This window comes from Antedon mediterranea, chromosome 3 (assembly GCF_964355755.1).
Source record: "Antedon mediterranea chromosome 3, ecAntMedi1.1, whole genome shotgun sequence".
In the NCBI taxonomy this organism is placed as follows: domain Eukaryota; kingdom Metazoa; phylum Echinodermata; class Crinoidea; order Comatulida; family Antedonidae; genus Antedon; species Antedon mediterranea.
This window is the reverse complement of record NC_092672.1, coordinates 1087504-1107405: the sequence shown is the minus strand read 5'-3', so window position 1 is coordinate 1107405 and position 19902 is coordinate 1087504. Positions and strand designations below refer to the sequence as shown.

The 19902-nt window shown below is 32.1% G+C and overlaps 2 protein-coding genes across 2 annotated transcripts; one reads left to right on the top strand and one right to left on the bottom strand.

Moving 5' to 3' along the window:
• The first annotated feature begins 594 nt into the window (after nt 1–594).
• Nucleotides 595–7527, top strand: LOC140044430 (AP-2 complex subunit mu). The gene is made up of 10 exons (XM_072088930.1): nt 595–677; nt 1650–1758; nt 2319–2584; nt 2906–3124; nt 3500–3629; nt 5612–5737; nt 6162–6297; nt 6777–6874; nt 6987–7098; nt 7385–7527. Exons 2-10 carry the CDS (start codon nt 1685–1687, stop codon nt 7517–7519), a joined length of 1296 nt encoding a protein of 431 aa, XP_071945031.1. The 5' UTR covers nt 595–677; nt 1650–1684; the 3' UTR covers nt 7520–7527.
• Nucleotides 7528–9304: 1777 nt separating this feature from the next.
• On the bottom strand, nt 9305–11421 carry LOC140044429 (phosphatidylinositol N-acetylglucosaminyltransferase subunit P-like). The gene is made up of 4 exons (XM_072088929.1): nt 11247–11421; nt 10765–10837; nt 10209–10327; nt 9305–9945 (listed from the first exon to the last, which is right to left on the bottom strand). The coding sequence occupies exons 1-4, from the start codon at nt 11329–11331 to the stop codon at nt 9809–9811; spliced, it is 414 nt and encodes a 137-aa protein (XP_071945030.1). The 5' UTR covers nt 11332–11421; the 3' UTR covers nt 9305–9808.
• Between the last annotated feature and the right edge of the window lie 8481 nt (nt 11422–19902).

Below are 19902 nucleotides of genomic sequence, written 5' to 3'. Positions count from 1 at the left end.
TATGCAATTTATTTAGTAAAAACTGCCGTATAAACAGTTTGATTTATCAACCGGGCACTACGATAGCGTGACCGGGCGTGTTGGTGTTTACGCGTTTTCACGAAGGATAGTTTAATAATATTCCTATATTTAACTTGTTTCTGGTAAAACAAATAAATGTTAATGACATTTAACATTTTCTCCTATTAATAACATGTGTTTTATACTAATTTATATCATAAAAACAATACTTAATTTACCGGGCGTACAGTAGTACACGGCAATGGTAAAGAATAGGCCGTGCTGAGTAATATTCGTTGATTTTTGGTGTTGCTGTGTTAGGCCTTTTTTGTGAACTAACTTAGCATGTTAGTAAATAATTGTCTGTAAAAGTGAATAAACACTAGTTTGTTAATAAATATGTATTATAAAATAGTTTACAATTGCAAAAACTATCATCATAATTCTATTTAATGTGACATGTATCATGTCTATTAAATCAAGTCTTATTTAGTATTTATACATCCGCCCTTATGAGGGCGGGCATCACTCACTGGAGCTCTCTGTTACAAATTTCTCATGCAAAAATCGCGGAATACTCATTCTTGTGATATATATTCTTTGATCGAACACGGAACGGAAGCTGAAAGGCCGCCGCGAAAGATTGTGTGATGTGTGGTGAAAAGTAGAGTAATTCTGTGAGTAATTATATGATTGAATAAAATGAATATGTTAATAAATCACTTGTATGTTCTTATTTGAATACCTGGTTAGCTTTAGCGTTAGAAAATGACAGGCTATATAAATTTTATTCATGAATATTGTGGTTCACCGGTAAGCCTATCGAGCTAGGCCCAACCAACCAAGGCCTTGCGATTTTTTCTAGCACACACAGACGACGGCAGGTGGGTGTTGCCTGCCCTCTGTGGTTTAAATGGGCGGTGGCTTTTATGACTTTAAACCGTCTACCTCTTTCGTCAACATAATAATTACTTTATAGTAAATACTCTAGCTAGGCCTACTCCAGCTGGCACTCAGGGAAAAATTTCATTTTAAAATTTTGTTTAGCAATTATTGCTAATCAAACTGATTTTTTATTCGAGAAACATAGTTTTGTATTGTCTTTTTTTGCTAGCTACACAATTTTAGAAATTTGTAGCAATAAGGTTGTTTTGTATAGCTTTTTGCTATGCTACACTGGCGAAATTATTCCCTGGCACTTGTGATTGTATGTACTCTAAAAATAAATAATAATTTTTAGAGGACAGGCAATATTGTTACGAAATGCATTACGATTTTGCTCTTCCTTTCCAATCTTATCTCTAGGCCTAGGCCTCTACATGGATGGTTAGATGAATCTATTGTATTAACCACATGATTATGAAGCATCAGTTTATTTATATATTTATTTAGTATATATTTTTTCCTTTATATTTTTAATATACTGTAATGTAGACACTAATTTGTACTCTGTATTATATTTTCAGAAATAAAAGATGAAATGAATAAAAATAAATTAATTCTGTCTGATCTCAACCCAACAATGATGTTTCTACTACTACAGTATAAACTAGCTAGGCCTAGATAATGTTGATAAATTATTTTTATGGAGAATGTTGTATTTTATGTGTATTATTTGTTGTCTTTTATTCACCTAATCTAATCTACAGGTAATGATCTGTTGAAAACACCTAAATAAAGGAATATGATTGGTGGATTGTTTGTGTACAACCATAAGGGGGAGGTTTTAATCTCCCGCGTGTTCAGAGATGACATCGGGTACGTTTACCAATATTTTTTGTAAAAGTTTCTGACATTTTCTTTACTCCTTTTAAGGAAGTCATTCCTTTATCACAATTACTATAAATGATGTTAACCCAATAAGAAATATTTAATACATGGAGAGCATTAATGAAAATCCCTGACAAAGATACTGTAAGTAATAATTGTTTGTCCACTTGTGTACACAGCACAATGCATTTTCTAAAATTTGTTCTTGGTTAGTAGTTGAGTTTTTGATTAAGGTGCTGGGCTATCAAGGGTCCAAGGTTCAAATCCCATCAGACGAGATATCGGGATTTCTTCTCATTAAAAAAACAACTCCACATTTGAAAACTTGTTTAAAATTTTATTGTCTTATGAACAAGAATGTCACTTTACTTGCTCTTTCTTTTAGAAAAATAGTAAATGAATTTAGGATTTCCTAAAAATATCTCTTATTTCGTGTCTAGCTTACTGTACTGTACCTTAGATATAACTTGAAAAGTAGAAATTTTCATTGAACCCCCCTCTCCACAAATGGTATAATTATTCTTCCAATTGTACTGGTTTCATTTTAGCCGGAATGCTGTTGATGCTTTCCGTGTCAGTGTAATCCATGCAAGACAACAAGTACGCTCACCAGTAACCAACATCGCAAGGACAAGTTTCTTTCACATTAAGCGTGGTAACATCTGGTTGGCTGCGGTTACTAAGCAAAATGTGAATGCGTCAATGGTGTTTGAGTTTCTTCTCAAGATGGTTGAAGTTATGCAATCATACTTTGGAAAAATTACTGAGGAAAACATCAAAAATAATTTTGTGCTTATTTATGAACTGTTAGATGGTGAGTAAATTTATTATAGGACATAATTTATAAACCAACCTAAACATTTATTAATTTGATGAGGAAGTTTGATTTAAAATTACTAAAGTTTTTTACCTGTGGCCAGAATTTTTTATCCCGGCCAAAACTTTATACCAGAAACAATTCTTGATTAACTAACCTTATAGCTAGCTGTGATAATTAATTGTATCATTTCTATTCATACAATTTACTATTAAAAGACTTTGTTTGTAGTGTAAACAATGCACTGTGTGCAATAATCCATTCATTTAGAATGGTGGTATAAAACAACTCATTATGCATTCATTCTTAATTCTATAGAAATTCTGGATTATGGCTACCCCCAGAACACCGACACTGGTATACTAAAGACATTCATCACCCAGACTGGTATAAAATCTAACACTAAGGAAGAACAACAACAGATCACCAGTCAGGTGACCGGTCAGATTGGTTGGAGACGAGAAGGAATTAAGTACAGACGCAATGAACTGTTCTTAGACGTACTTGAGAATGTCAACCTCCTCATGTCACCGCAAGGTAACCTTTTTAAAATACAAGTAGAAACCATGACTGTGCTGGCAATTTATTGAAGTGAAACGTCATCAACAACCGGCAAACGCAATAATCGGCAAACGCAATAATCAATCATATCTACTTCCTTAAGCTCTGTCTACACTATCATTGAACCGAATGTGACAACAAAATGTGATGTGCCCATATGTGGACATGTCATATCACTACCATAATTGGGCATACCACTACCATATTTGGACATATCACACTTTTTTTGTCAAACTAGTTTGATATTGTAGACAGATCTTTATAAGTTTCGGTAGCAGTTTTCAATTTTGAAAGCATCGGTAAAGCTGTTACCAAGATTACTATTTATTTCTGATTTCAACCTCTTCTTAGGCCAAGTGTTGAGTTGCCATGTTGCTGGTAGAGTTGTTATGAAGAGCTATTTGAGTGGAATGCCTGAGTGTAAATTTGGTATGAACGACAAGATTACCCTGGACAAACAAGGCAAGGATACAGAGAAGAGGTATGTTAGCTTAAATACATTACTTGTGCTACCTACAATAACTGACAGGGGGGAAAATGCCAAAATCAGCACTGAGGTCATGTTACAGGAGTTTTCAATACAATATAGATTATCTGATAAAATTCTTAGAAAGTAGGAAGCCTTTTGCCATTTTCCTCTGACTGCTGAGTAGTAAAGGTTTAATGTTGCATCTCCTCTATAACATTCATATTAACATTATATTCATTCACACTTGACACCATGTAAAGACAATTTGTAAAAGAAATTCTAAGGATCTAAGGATGAATCATACTCATCATAACATAGATTGCTGCATGTAAAACAATGTGAATGAAATTAAATTTACCAGAGGACTTGATATTTTATGTAAAAACTAATGTTAAGCACTGTCTACACTATCAAACTAGACAAAACAAGTGTGATGTGCCAAAATATGGTAGTGATATTCCCAAATAGGGTAGTGATATGCCCAAATATGGTAGTGATATGACATCATCATATGGGCATAACACATACAGTATAATAGTGTAGACAAGGCTTTAGGAGTGTTGACTGTGTTCCATGCTTGAAAATGACTTTGGTGTTAAACCCCGATTGCATCCATTGCCTGGTTTTGTTACTTCATAAACCCAAGCATGTTTTATAATTATCGCCATCATTTTTTTATTTTCTTTGTATCCTGATGTTTGCCTGTTATAGAAGAACGTAAGTTTGTTGTGTTGGTGCATTTTACTTTTCCTGCTTTTGTGCTTATTCTTGTTTTTTTATTCTTCAAGTACTTTTTAAACTTTGGGGTTGAAATGTTTATAAAAATGGAAACAAAATTTTCTTTGGCTTAATTTTTTGTTAAAGTACTGTAGCACGGTATTTGAGTTGGTTGAGGAAAAAAGTATAGGTTTATAAATATGTACAGTATGTTTATTTAAATCTTTTTTTTTTAAACTGTAATATTTGTGTCTGCTGTTGTGTTTAAGCAAAAATTAAAATTTCTCAGAAAATTAGTACACATAGTTTCCACACTTTATAATATCTGTGTTTTTCAATTGTCTGCTTTTTCACATTTTTATTTCTCTGACTTAATCATTTCCGCATTTGCCTTCCTTCCCTGATCTCATTTTCACATCATCAATATTTATTTACATGGATCAGAGATTGTCAGAAACAAACAAACTAAATTGTTTATTGTTACCACCACTTTAACTGTACAGTAATTAATATGCAAATTTACACAAACAATAGATAACATTATTATGAAGGTGTGGTGACCAAATTAGTTCAGAGAAATAATCATGATTGCACACACGATCACTTTTTAAAATGAATAAGACTTGACGTGCAAGCACTATATTTAAGAATCTATTTAGTCACACTCTGGTTGTGGGTCTTTGAACGCATTCATCAGGTTTGCAGCAGCTAATTTTGTATGCAGTACACATGTTTAAATTTTGGTATTTTTAAATTACTATAAATTCACTACACACAAGATTACTAACTAGTACTACTGGTATGTAGTACTGAGGCAACCCATGTCCCCAGAAAAAAAGACTTAACTACAAACATTTTCTTTGTGGTAAAAAGTAGTAATAAAGGAAGATAGATTTTCAAATGATTGGCTGACATACAATATAAATGTATGTACAAATAAGAGAAAATTATGGAATGCTTTACAGAATAACTCAATCAATATTTTCACCATAAGCTATTTAATCAATCCAATCAACATTAAATCTAAATTTTGTTTCTTATGATCAGATTAAAGTAAACACATTACAGATGCAGATGCAGATGATTTCATGTATAAGTACAATTCTTTAAATGTTGAAAAGCATTACATTATGTTTAGTTATTGTATAAGTGATTACTGTGACATGTTTACTGTTTTCTTACAGTGGCCCAGCCACTAGCTCTATTGCTATAGGTGACTGTAGCATTAACCCAAGTGTAGCCAATGAATAATTCTGTTGGTTACTGTTTTCTTACAGTGGTCCAGCCAAGAGCTCAATTGCTATAGATGACTGTACCTTCCATCAGTGTGTTAAACTCAGCAAGTTTGAATCAGAGCGTAGCATTAGCTTCATCCCTCCTGATGGTGAATTTGAACTCATGAAGTAAGTTAGTAATATATTCATTCTACAAAGATGGAGCTACAAAACAAAATATTAAGTCTGTGTTAAGCTATGTCTACACTTTCAAACTTTATGTGACAAAAATATGTGATGTGCTCATATATGGACATGATGATGTCATTTCACTATCATATTTGGATATATCACTATCACATTTGAATACATCACTACCATTTTTGGCACATCACACTTAGTGATATTGTTGATCATAATGACATGATCTAAGTGTTGGTGCCATAAGTTAAGTGTTGGTGCCAGGTATGAGTAACTAAGTGAACAGCTTAGACTGTAGAAGATATTAATCTGCTTCATAAAGCATACTCAAAAGGTAGTAAGTGTTATTAAGTAGCCTCTAACAAGTTATAAACATTAAAAAACAATAAACTTTATATCTGCAACCCCACAGGTATCGTACAACAAAGGATATCAGTTTGCCGTTTAGAGTAATTCCATTAGTACGTGAAGTATCTCGTACAAAAATGGAAGTGAAGGTGGTGCTCAAGTCCAATTTCAAACCATCTGTTCTAGGCCAAAAGATAGAGGTAATTTTTTTCCCACATATTTCTGTTTCTTAAGTACATGATGCATGTATTGGTATATTAATTGTTATTTACACTAAACTAACTATCATATCAATATACCAATAGAAGTCAGAAGAAAATGTTTTCACTATATTAATTGTATTTGTTAGTTTTAGCTTGTTGACAGTTTGTCACATCACTTTCTCTTCTTGAACAAATAAGGAACTTTCGATTTGCGACAGCTGACGACCAAACTACGTCATGCTAATTCACTGTGCACATGCGCTCACTCATGATTTCTTGGTTTAAGCAATGACCGACGACACATCGATTTACCTGACCTAGTTAGGCCGTTGGTTGTTGCAAATTGATAGCTCCCTGATATCTGCTAGGATGTGCAATACTTTGAGTTATATAACTGGCACACATAAATCAGTTTCCAGTTAAACGTGAGGACCAGAATAAAAACATTTTAACATTATTATTATTGTTTTTGACAGGTTCGTATTCCAACACCATTGAACACCAGTGGAGTACAGGTAGTCTGCATGAAAGGCAAGGCTAAATACAAGTCTAGTGAGAATGCCATTGTCTGGAAGTAAGTTTGTCTTTTAGAAACAGCATTGTTGATCTTTTTTTAATAGTTGTATTAAAAGATATATGCTATTAAAATATTAAATATATGTTTAAAAAAATGCTGTAATTTTCAGAATCAAACGTATGGGAGGAATGAAAGAATCACAAATTAGCGCTGAGATTGAACTCTTGCCAACAAACGACAAGAAGAAGTGGTCTCGCCCCCCAATATCCATGAACTTTGAGGTCAGTGTACAAGGTCAATCTGTCTACACTATTAAACTAGTTGCCCAAAATATGGTAGTGATATGACATGATCATGTCTATATATGGGCACACCACATTTTTTTTTTCAGATAAAGTTTGTAGACAGAGCCTAATAGAGTTTATAAGTTTAGGTCAATCTTGGATGTTCACCTTTTAATTTTGATTCATGTGAAAAAACCAGAAACAAACAACATTAATACAACATTCAAATTTAAACAATTTTTTAAAATTTGTGATTATAACTATTAATTTTATTTTTTTTTAGGTTCCATTTGCTGCGTCTGGACTTAAGGTTCGATACTTAAAAGTGTTTGAATCCAAACTCAACTACAGCGACCATGATGTGATCAAGTGGGTGAGATACATCAGTAGGAGTGGATTATATGAGACCAGGTCATAGGTTAAAACGAGACCAGGTCATAGGTTAAAACGATAAAAGGACATGTATTGATCATGATTTAGTACACTATTGCATTTATGTGAATGTGCATATAATGGTATATAAATTACACATGCATACCTACTGCATGTGTGTGTAATTGCTTTGTGAATGTGTGCATATTTCACACACACGGGTGTACATATTACACACTAGATTGCACACATGCTAATGTGTTCACATTCTTGACTTTCATATCCTGATGCATTCCATTCTGTGCTGAATTAAATTTGTAAAGTACAAATTTGCCAAAAAATAAAAAACAGTAACAAAATTATGTAGTGAATATGAAAGGAAAAAAGGATTTTCGATTAAAAAAAAAATGTCACAATTTAAAAAAATTCAACTAAAAATTTATCTTGATTCCAACTTCGATTAATGTGGAACTACTTTTTTTAGGAACGTTATTAATATTGTAAGATTAAAGTGCTTTAAAGCACATATGTAAATCCCATTATACTGTTAGTGGCTTTAGCAGCATTGTATTGGTTCAACATGTGTAAGTCTTATATTACAGAAACATATGTTTCTGTCTATATTATATAATAACATGTTGTTGTCTAATTGAGATTTGAAATCATCTTTGTATTAAATATTACCAAATTAAAAATCCTACAGGTACTATCTATACATTGTAGATTAAAACAAATTGAAACTTATAATTATTTTTGATTTGCTAGGCCAAGGGTGATTGTCTGGGGTTTCTGTTTGTTCAAGGAAATTCTCCACTAAATGCCATGTTGATAATGAGTTTTCAAGTGTGAATACGTCATTGTTATAGGTACTGTAATTTGTCTAAAATACAATTTTTTCAAACTACACTATGAGTGTATCCTCCTCCATTGTTTGATTTTAAGCTCTGCCCACACTATCAAATTGTATGAGACAAAACATGTGATGTGCCCATATATGGAAATTATGTCATCAATTTGGCCATACCACTACCATATTTGGGCACTCACATCACATTTTTTTGTCAAACTAGTTTGATAGTGTAGACAGAGCTTAAAACATGCCATCTATTGCTTTATTAGTAGAGTAATCAGTAACCATAACTATACCTAATATAGTAAATAAATAAATGTATTATTTACAGAAAATCAATACTTTAACTCAATTAGCTTGTATATTATTGTTAAAAACAAAAACATCTTAAAATTTCTTACTGAATTTGACAGAAATTTGTGTAGAAAAATATCGTAAAATTATTTTATATTCATATGTTGTCCTGTTGTTCTGTTTTGCACATTAATAGTATAATATCTTATATGATACACTGTAGTTTATTAGTACCGTATTATTAACCCCTTGTATGATTTATATATCATGAAAACAATGTTTATTGTCAGAACTATGTTTGTGGAGACCAAATGTATAACATTATACAAATTATGCATCCATGTATTGTCTGAAAAATGACATGTCAATAATAATATGGATTAGTATTAACCATATTGGTGTCTGTGGATACCCTCAATCTACCGTGTTGGTATCGGTTCATACCGTAAAATAACATTTTATAATGGCTATGGCCCTTGTGTCCGTATTCAAAAGCCACACTATTTTACTTAAATATTTCAGAATACTAGTACACTGTATTTTTAGTAACTTTTCAGAATGTTTGTTTTGCATGTGATGGTAATCTGAAACAAATATGAATAAAGTAAATATAGAATATACGAAGAATAGATACCTGATGTCATATTTTATTTACAGAATGCAGTATAAATATATTACTACACTTTTTACAAGATAAAAAAACTAGGTTGATAACATTTTAAAGTGCCCTTAGAAACATGTAATTTTGTAAGCCTTGTCTGCACTATCAAACTATGTGACGAAAAAATATGATGTGCCCATAAATTGACATGATGATGGCACATCACTACCATATTTGGGCATATAGCTACCATTATATTTCCACAAGTCTATTGTGTTTCTTTATAAATAATGGAGATGATTCCAGCTAAAATATGACATGCCATGTATGCCAAAATGTTGTTTTTTAGGAATATTAAGCCAAACTAATAAATACATCTTTATTTATCATGCTTTGATAAATTGTATCGGACAAGCAAAGATATTCATTTTTTGTTTACTGGTCCCAAAATCGCAGTCCTGTAGTGCACTGGTTTTCAACATAAATTAAAAATAATATAAACTTTTTATTGAAAAAGCTGGTTTGGACGTCCCTTCAATTGAATTTCAATCCTTATATTTCAATTTTTATACACATTCTTGTTTGTTCTTCTATTTTACGTCGCTTTCTGTTATTTGTTTTGGCCGTCTGTATAAAAGTTTGTTGACCTCACTTATTGGAATGTCTGAAATCTGCGGTATTGAAAGGGACGGTTCTGCAACGTGCGATGCCGCTCTAGAATGGATATCTGCAAAAACATTAACTTTAGTACATTATGGAAATATTAAGTTCAACACTCAATATTTTTAAACAAACATACGATTCACACATATATTTAACTATGATGAGAGAAGGTAGCCGAAACAAGTAATACACTTTGCCTCTACATATGACTATTCATTAGCATAAAAACTATAGGTATGAGAGGCGGTAGCCAAAACTAGTAATACTTTTTACCTCCTTATTTCTCTTAAGGTAAGCATTACTTAACAATCTTTGTTGTACACTTGCCTTGCATAGTGTTGATAGAGTCAAGCGGTAAAGTGATGGTGAAATTATACGCTGTGTAGAAGAAATAAAGAAAAGGAACACAAACTGAACAGTATACAGGTACTGCTAACGCCCAGTATCTACAACATAAGAAAAAGAACAATGTTTGTAAAGTAAGAGATTTGGAATTGCAAAAGGCATGGTTGTGCACAATTATTTTTATTTGTTAAGTCTTGTTAGGGGTAAAGCTTAAAGTATCATACTTATTTGACCTCCTTTCACACTTCTTTGTTTTTTTAAAGTACAAGTATCTCTATATATATTTTTTTAATTAGCTTGATTACCTTATTGTTTATTACTATGATACCTGTTATCATTGTTTCACATAACTTGTATTATTTTGGAAATGTGAAAAATTGAATAAAAGAAAGAAAGAAAGAAAGTACTATTATTTTTATTTTAATCCTTGTAAAGGGATTTGGTAATGAAAAGGCTGTTTAATGTCTGGCAATTATGACCTATCAATGACCAATGTTAAAAGAAAAATACTGTGTTGATTTTACAAATGTCAACTTACTTTTGTGGCCAGTATGTTAGTCCAACATAGTGTAACCAACTCTTGGGAAGATAAGCCCATATCAAGTACAGACCTAGAATAATAATAACTCATAGGAATAAATTAAATATGAGTAGGCTACCCGTCATAATTGAAAAACATTTACTATTTTATGCTCCGTGTATAATGAAGCTCGAAAAATATTATTTCGTCCCTTGAAATAATATTTCGTTTACTCTTTTCTTCATATATATAATCACAATTAATCATTTCTTACCATCGAAATAGTAATTCCCTTAAATGATATTTTGTTTCCTCAAATCAAAGTCGAACAATTATTTTGAGGGAACAATTACTATAATCCCATAGTAGTTTTTCCTCCTCATTCCTACTTTTATGATGTCACTTTACGGGCTCCGTAGTTTAGTACTGTATTTAAATAATAAGTAAGTTTAGTATCTCGCCTTTTGAACTTGGCCGATTTATCTAGTCTAGTAACTTACAAAGAGCAAAGGTTGAAGACATGTACATGACAAAACCGTAAATTGCCCGTTCATGTGAAGGGCCTGGGCTGTTCTTGTTACTCATAAATTGTAATTTTCCTACGATTTTTTTAAAGAATCTACTGAGATCTAGGCGTAGCTGTCAACTTCTTCTATTTTCTCAGCATAATGAGAATTCCTGCAAGACACCATGACATGTGACGTATGAACTCTGAACTTTCTTCTTTCAATCCTCGTTAAAATGGCGGCGTTGGCGTCTGTTGCCAAGCGAAAAGATTGGAAAGATGTATTTTTCGAGTCAAATATATTGCCTTATGCTGGAGAAAGAAGTGATGAAGTGGAAGATAACCTTTCTAAACCATACACACTTGAGATAAAGAATGTTGAAGGACTTATTGTACCTGTAAGTACTACATAAAGAATACCTGAAAGTTAGGCCTAGATTAGGCACAAAAAGAAGGCTAGCCAGCTAGGCAAGAATAAGTCTAGGCCCCCCGAGCGAGTATTCGCGTCCCAGGCTTTAAACATAGAGGGCGTATACCACGATGAAAACAAATATTTTATCATGCATTGTTTTAGCAATAGGCCTACTAAGCTTACTTATATGTGGAAAGAAAGGGAGGTTTATGAGAAATTAAAATAATTCATAAATAAAATAGAAATTATTTTTCAAATTATGTGTGCAAAAAATAACAAGTTTAATGTCGATGATACATTTTTGTTGTTTTTTTAGTTTGATTTAAAAATAATTGTCCCCCTGAAAAAATAATTTGAAAATATGCCATATATGTCACATCATAATATTATTAATATATTATTATTAGCCTATGTTATTATTATTTACGGTATGATAATTTAAAGAAAAAAATGAAATTGACTGGAAGTCAATGATGGATGGGTTTACCGTTTTTGGTTGAATTTAACCGTTTATTTTGTCATTTACAGTATTGAAGTACAGTAAGTAAACTTTATTTTTTCTACAGAAGAGAAATTGACTTGCTGCAAATTAAAAATGGCTTAATTCAAGTCTTTTTTATCAACCTTTATTATTCATGTTTTTGGCTGGGGGACAATATACATCTTTAAACTTGTTGTTTTTTTTCTTTAAATTTATACTTCACAATTATTTGTCAAAGTCTGATCAGAGAATCTCCATATTTTTGCTGGAAGTTTAAAAAACTAAAAAGGGAAAGGAAACACTGTTGTTAAATTGGAAATTATTGTTATGCAATGTCGCCCTCTATTTCAAATACAACTTTTATCATGGATGTACACTGTTGTTACAAGCATAGAGATCTATGGTTCAAGTATTGTACATTACGTCATTTTGTCATGTAAGATTATTTTAAATAATCAATTTCATTAATTATTTTTTTAAATAATACATTTTCTGAGTAAGACTTTTATTAGAAGGTTTTCTATTTTTAAATTAATGAAATAGTATGATTTATTGATATGAACCAGGTTATGCAACAATCCCCGCAAATTAGTCAATTAGTTGAATTTAGAAATCTTAAAAGTGATCTGGAGATTATGCTTGCTAATCGTAAAATGATGAAGTCAAGGGATCTAGATCACTTGCCGATTAAAACTAGTCAGTACTGTATTTGATTTTATATTAGCAGCAATACTTTAGCATAGATTGGATTATTGTTTGATGTTACCGCTGATTAATCCTTATCTCATTTATCCCACCCACGTCATTGTTATCACCTACAGGTATATTCAGACATCATACTGTATGTGCCCTCTGTATCTACAACAAGAACAAGTTTTCGCACCCAGGCCAGGTGTAAAATTAAACATAGAGGGAGTCTATCACGATATAAAAAAAAAAATTGTTTGGCAACTGAAAACCAATAGTTTATATCATGTTTTTGGCTGGAGGACAATCATCAATACATCTTGGGTTAGGGTTAGGGTTAGGTTGCTTATAAATCCTTCTCTCATGACCCATCATTGTTACCACCTATATTCAGACATCATACTGTACGCCCTCTGTAAAAATTCTACTCAAGTTAATGACTGTATAATTGGAAATATATTATTACTGTGTGGTTATTACAGAATTAACCAATCAAATGGCATTAAAATAATTATACAGTCAGTAAATATCAGCAATATAATGATGTAGGCTTAGCTAAAGTCTAGATACAGTACAGTCTGCAACTAAGGTATTCTGTCGGCAATATAATAATGTAGGCTTAGCTAAAGTCTAGAGTCTAGATACAGTACAGTCTGCAACTAAGGTATTCTGTCGGCAATATAATAATGTAGGCTTAGCTAAAGTCTAGAGTCTAGATACAGTACAGTCTGCAACTAAGGTATTCTGTCGGCAATATAATAATGTAGGCTTAGCTAAAGTCTAGAGTCTAGATACAGTACAGTCTGCAACTAAGGTATTCTGTCGGCAATATAATAATGTAGGCTTAGCTAAAGTCTAGAGTCTAGATACAGTACAGTCTGCAACTAAGGTATTTTGTCGGGTCTAGAGTCTAGATACAGTACAGTCTGCAACTAAGGTATTCTGTCGGCAATAGTAAAGTTCAAAATGGTAAAATCTCAAACAATGCTTTAAATATTGATATTGAGTGTAATGATAATATTGCCTTTTCTCATTAAACTGATCATTATTGCTCTGCTCAATTCATTGTGCAAACTGACGCTCTGTTCAAATATTGCAGCCATGTTTGCTCAATCTTAAATTGCTTATGTACTCAATATAAATAGGGCAATAAACTTTGAAATAATGATAGTGATACTGTATCGTAATTACAAGTATAATGAAATTATAAAAATGCAAAGTTTTCAACTTACGGTATAATCTAGTATTCTATTAAAACATTTCAGTGGTAAATAGAAGGTATCATTCCTGTAGTTAATCTTAGCAATAACTTCAATAACTATAATCTTATTCTTAAATGAGAATACAGTAAACCACTGTGTTTCTTGTATTCTTAGAAGACTCGTTCCATGTTTTATAAGTTGATTTTGTTTTGTTTGTTGCTAAGAGTATATGAGACCATAAAACAATATTTGTCAGTTGGTACTATAGCAACGCTATTGTATACTGAAACTAAACACTTATTTTCATTTAACGATTGTTGAATAATATTTACAGTTCTTCAATTAAATTCAATATTAATGTTATTAAGACATACTAATTATTACTAACATGAAAAGAAATACAAGACATTAAATATGATGTTTAAAAAATTAACATTAAGTATATTTCTTGAAGCAGATATGCATAAATGAAATAGCTGTATACTGTAACTTAATTGTTATCGAAAAATTATCGTTTACCATTTTTTGTGATACAATATTTTATTAAATTTTTTAATGGCAGGGATCTGATAGCCAGGTGCCCTCTATATACAGTAAAGCCTATTCTGTAATTTAAATGCTTCTAAACATTTGTTGCCACAGCTACATAGTAGTAGCTGCAACATTTGTCGCCACAGCTACATAGTAGTAGCTGCAACATTTGTTGCCACAGCTACATAGTAGTAGCTGTAACATTTGTTGCCACAGCTACATAGTAGTAGCTGCAACATTTGTTGCCACAGCTACATAGTAGTAGCTGTAACATTTGTTGCCATAGCTATAGTAGTAGCTGCAACATTTGTTGCCATAGCTACATAGTAGTAGCTGCAACATTTGTTGCCACAGCTACATAGTAGTAGCTGCAACATTTGTTGCCACAGCTACATAGTAGTAGCTGTAACATTTGTTGCCACAGCTACATAGTAGTAGCTGCAACATTTGTTGCCACAGCTACATAGTAGTAGCTGCAACATTTGTTGCCACAGCTACATAGTAGTAGCTGTAACATTTGTTGCCACAGCTACATAGTAGTAGCTGTAACATTTGTTGCCACAGCTACATAGTAGTAGCTGCAACATTTGTTGCCATAGCTACATAGTAGTAGCTGTAACATTTGTTGCCATAGCTACATAGTAGTAGCTGCAACATTTTTGTTGCCATAGCTACATAGTAGTAGCTGCAACATTTGTTGCCATAGCTACATAGTAGTAGCTGTAACATTTGTTGCCATAGCTACATAGTAGTAGCTGCAACATTTGTTGCCATAGCTACATAGTAGTAGCTGCAACATTTGTTGCCATAGCTACATAGTAGTAGCTGCAACATTTGTTGCCACAGCTGCATAGTAGTAGCTGCAACATTTGTTGCCACAGCCACATAGTAGTAGCTGCAACATTTGTTGCCATAGCTACATAGTAGTAGCTGTAACATTTGTTGCCATAGCTACATAGTAGTAGCTGCAACATTTGTTGCCATAGCTACATAGTAGTAGCTGCAACATTTGTTGCCACAGCTACATAGTAGTAGCTGTAACATTTGTTGCCATAGCTACATAGTAGTAGCTGTAACATTTGTTGCCATAGCTACATAGTAGTAGCTGCAACATTTGTTGCCATAGCTACATAGTAGTAGCTGCAACATTTGTTGCCACAGCTACATAGTAGTAGCTGCAACATTTGTTGCCATAGCTACATAGTAGTAGCTGCAACATTTGTTGCCATAGCTACATAGTAGTAGCTGCAACATTTGTTGCCACAGCTACATAGTAGTAGCTGCAATATTTGTTGCCATAGCTACATAGTAGCTGCAACATTTGTTGCCATAGCTACATAGTAGTAGCTGCAACATTTGTTGCCACAGCTACATAGTAGTAGCTGCAACATTTGTTGCCATAGCTACATAGTAGCTGCAACATTTGTTGCCATAGCTACATAGTAGTAGCTGCAACATTTGTTGCCACAGCTACATAGTAGTAGCTGCAACATTTGTTGCCATAGCTACATAGTAGTAGCTGCAACATTTGTTGCCATAGCTACATAGTAGTAGCTGCAACATTTGTTGCCATAGCTACATAGTAGTAGCTGCAACATTTGTTGCCATAGCTACATAGTAGTAGCTGCAACATTTGTTGCCATAGCTACATAGTAGTAGCTGCAACATTTGTTGCCATAGCTACATAGTAGTAGCTGTAACATTTGTTGCCATAGCTACATAGTAGTAGCTGCAACATTTGTTGCCATAGCTACATAGTAATTGTAAATAGAAGTAACTATAAAAACATTTTGAAATATTAATTTACTATTTTTGGCATTACACCAATTAAGGTACCAAAACAACAGTAGTATAGTACTGTGCATTACACCTGTAAGAGTACAGACTTGTACTGTGGTATCTTTAATATTTGACATACTCTGTATTGTTGTAAATAACATATTATCTTATTACTTTGTCCTCAATAAACATTAAGCTATGATGCTGCACATTAAGGCTTTAGCAATGCTCACTTGTATCCAAGCAACCAAATTAGCAATTATCCAAGTTTCAATAGAGATAAATTTATATAAAAATCACAAAATAACTTTAAAATTGATGGATATATTCTATTTAATAATATATATTCTAAAAAACATCCCGGCTTAAAGATGTAATGTCTCCCAAAAACATGAAAAATGAAGATTAATTAAATCAGACTTTGAATAGGTTATTTTGTAGTTAATCACTTCTGTATAAAAAAATAAAAAAAAAATAAAAAATGTTTTCACTTATAAGATAACATGGTTAAATTCAACCAAAATCCATTGGCTGGAAGCCAATTTGACCATTTTTAGCTTTATATTACAGTTTTTTTTAGGTAAAGTACAATTTTTTTAGATCCGATTTTTGGTCGAAGTGGATAACTATTATGTGACATTAAAATTCTATATTCAACAAAAAAATTGTAAAAATAATTTTTCAGGGGGACAATAAATCTTTAAAAGAAGGTTTGGAGGTGGAAGATACACTGTAGAAAGACCAGAATGTTTTCTGATGAGAAAACAGAAATTTATGTTTATGGAATGCCAGTGTTTTTATTCTGAAATGAATGATCAATCAATCAATATACTGTTTTAAATTTACTCAAAATTATATTTTAATATTCTACACATTAGTATTATATTTCATTGATTATGGTTATTGATTTAATTGTCAAATTCAAGTAGTTTAACAATGTTTGTGACCCAAATTCCTAACCTTGGTTTGTAAACTCATCTTGATTGTGTTACGCCGAATTAAATGCTTAATTAAACGTAATTACGATATTCAATATGCCGTGACATCATTTCTCAAATTGAGTTACCACCACCAGTACTGGTTGTAGCTGTTGCTATTGTAGCTCTGTGTATGTATTGTGTGAATATTGTTTTTATTTTAAAATAATGACATGTTATTCATGAAATAGTGTTTTCCCAAATGTTTTTTCCCATTTCAAACAACACAGTGTAAAAAGAAACATGTTCAAAGTACATTTTTATGAAAAGATCAATTGTGTGTAAACTGTATACAGTATTCAAGATTCATTCAAGATTCAACTTTATTTCGTCCACATAGGAAAATATTTTGAGTGCTTTTCACAATATAGTACAAAAATATATAAAACGTTTCATATAAAAATAATTAATTACAATATTTAAAAACACTATATATTATTTAACAATGTACAAGTATGAACATAAAACTACTATTGACTATATAAATAATAAAAAACAGCAATACATCAAAAAATTCACATTATGCAATATCATTAACAGTCTAATGGAATACGGAACAAAAGAATAAAAATATCGCATTACCCTACTATTGCACGATCTCAGCACATTTAGTCTTTTTGATCTCATTTTAACATACTGTTTATTTAAAGGGTGGTTTGAGTCGTCGCATATTTTCATAGCCTTTTTCCTTATGATTTTGTTGCAAAGGTCATCCAGATTATGTCTAGATCCTGTGATCCTACCTACTTTATTTAATATTCGTTGTAATCTGGTTTTTTCTTCTGTTCTACATCCACAGAACCAGGCAACACAACAGAAAGTGAGCACACTCAACAATCGAAGAGTAAAATAAATTTAATACAGTTCTATCTACCCCATAATTTCTCAGTTTTCTGAGAAAGAACAGTCGTGTATTTCCTTTTTTTATAGTATTTTTACAGTGTTTCTCCCAGCTAAATTTGTTATCAACAGTCATACCTAGGTATTTGTAGCTTTCAACAGATTCAATTTCCTGATTATTAATTTTTAGGGGAGCCAGAGCAGCACATTTTTTTTCGAAAATCAACTTTGGTTTTCTTTTCGTTTAGTAAGAGGCAATTTGTCTTACACCAATTCGAAAACGGTTTCATCATGATATTCAGTTTCACTAGCTCTGTGTCATCCGCGTATTTTAAATAATGTATGCTACTAGAAGTTGACTTACAGTCATTGGTATATAAAATAAATAAGAGGGGGCTTAACACACATCCTTGAGGTGATCCTATTATAGTTTCTGTGTTCGATTACATAAGAAACTTTCAATTCATTTAATTATGGATGGGTTCACCTCTAGCTTACTGTAATCAACTTATCTATTAAGATGGCAGGATTAAAGGGTATTAAATGCTGAGGAGAAGTCAGCAAAGGCATGGAGGTATAAAAAAGAAAGGTAACTCTGGCATAACAACTTAAGTTATTTGTATGCTGGTTTAACAGTTGTTAACAGCTGTTACCATGGTGATGTATCCAGTTACATTAAACAATTTCTCATGTTGTTATTCAACCTGTGTGTGAAGACAATTCTTGTTTAGTATTACCAGAAAGGAATTGGTTTAAAACAAAATTAGAACAAACTTATTGACACTTCCCTCGAGTAAAGAAAACCGTCTTTGTACGATTATTTACAGAGAGCTTTTGTTTACTCTTGTGTTGAGTTGTAACTAGGATTATGTTTGATTGGATGAGCTCACACTATAAACAGCCAATCAGGAGATCAAATTTGAGCCCTTTTATCAGCCGTTCTTTTAGAATTGTGTTTTAATTACCATCTCAATCCGCAATAGGCAACTTAATTATGTTTCTAGTTTAATGATTTCAATCGTCACAGTCGGATTTAAAAGTTTTTTTTTTAAATGTGTTTTTGTGATCTCACATAATTCTAGTTTGGAATTTTCGTGTTAATTTATTCTCTGAAGATACTGATTTATCGGAATTACAAATTGATTTTTTGCTAGAAAGTTTTTACAGGATTTATTACGAGTCAGTTTGAAGAGAAATATGGTATATTATACGTTGAAAAAATAAAACTAGACAGTGGATTCATAACCTGACATGGAGTTTCACAAAATTGTAAGTGATTGACAGTGATGTAGTCACAAGAAATAAAGTGGTGCAGTTTTCGCAACACGCTGTGAAAAAGTTGAGACCTTACTAACCGTACTGGTGGCTACGGCCGGCCCTGATTAACATCTGAAAAAATCTCAATGATGCTGTTCTACTATACATATGTGCTTTAAACATCAGACTCTACATCTTTAACTTTAAGATTGTTGTCTTAACAAATTTCCACAAAGAAAATAGATCTTAAAGCAACATATTTTATGAAAGGCATTATCTTAACGAGAAGATAATGATAATGGCAGAAAATGTCATCATATTTCAGTATTAATAATAAAAATAATGTGTAACACGCTACTGAATATGGTACACTTTTAATTGTGTATTGATCGTAATAATTTCATTACGCATTGAATAGCTGTTTTTTTGTGGTTTCCTTTCAAGTTTTTGTGAAATTGATTAGATTGAGGACTCTATGGAATTTA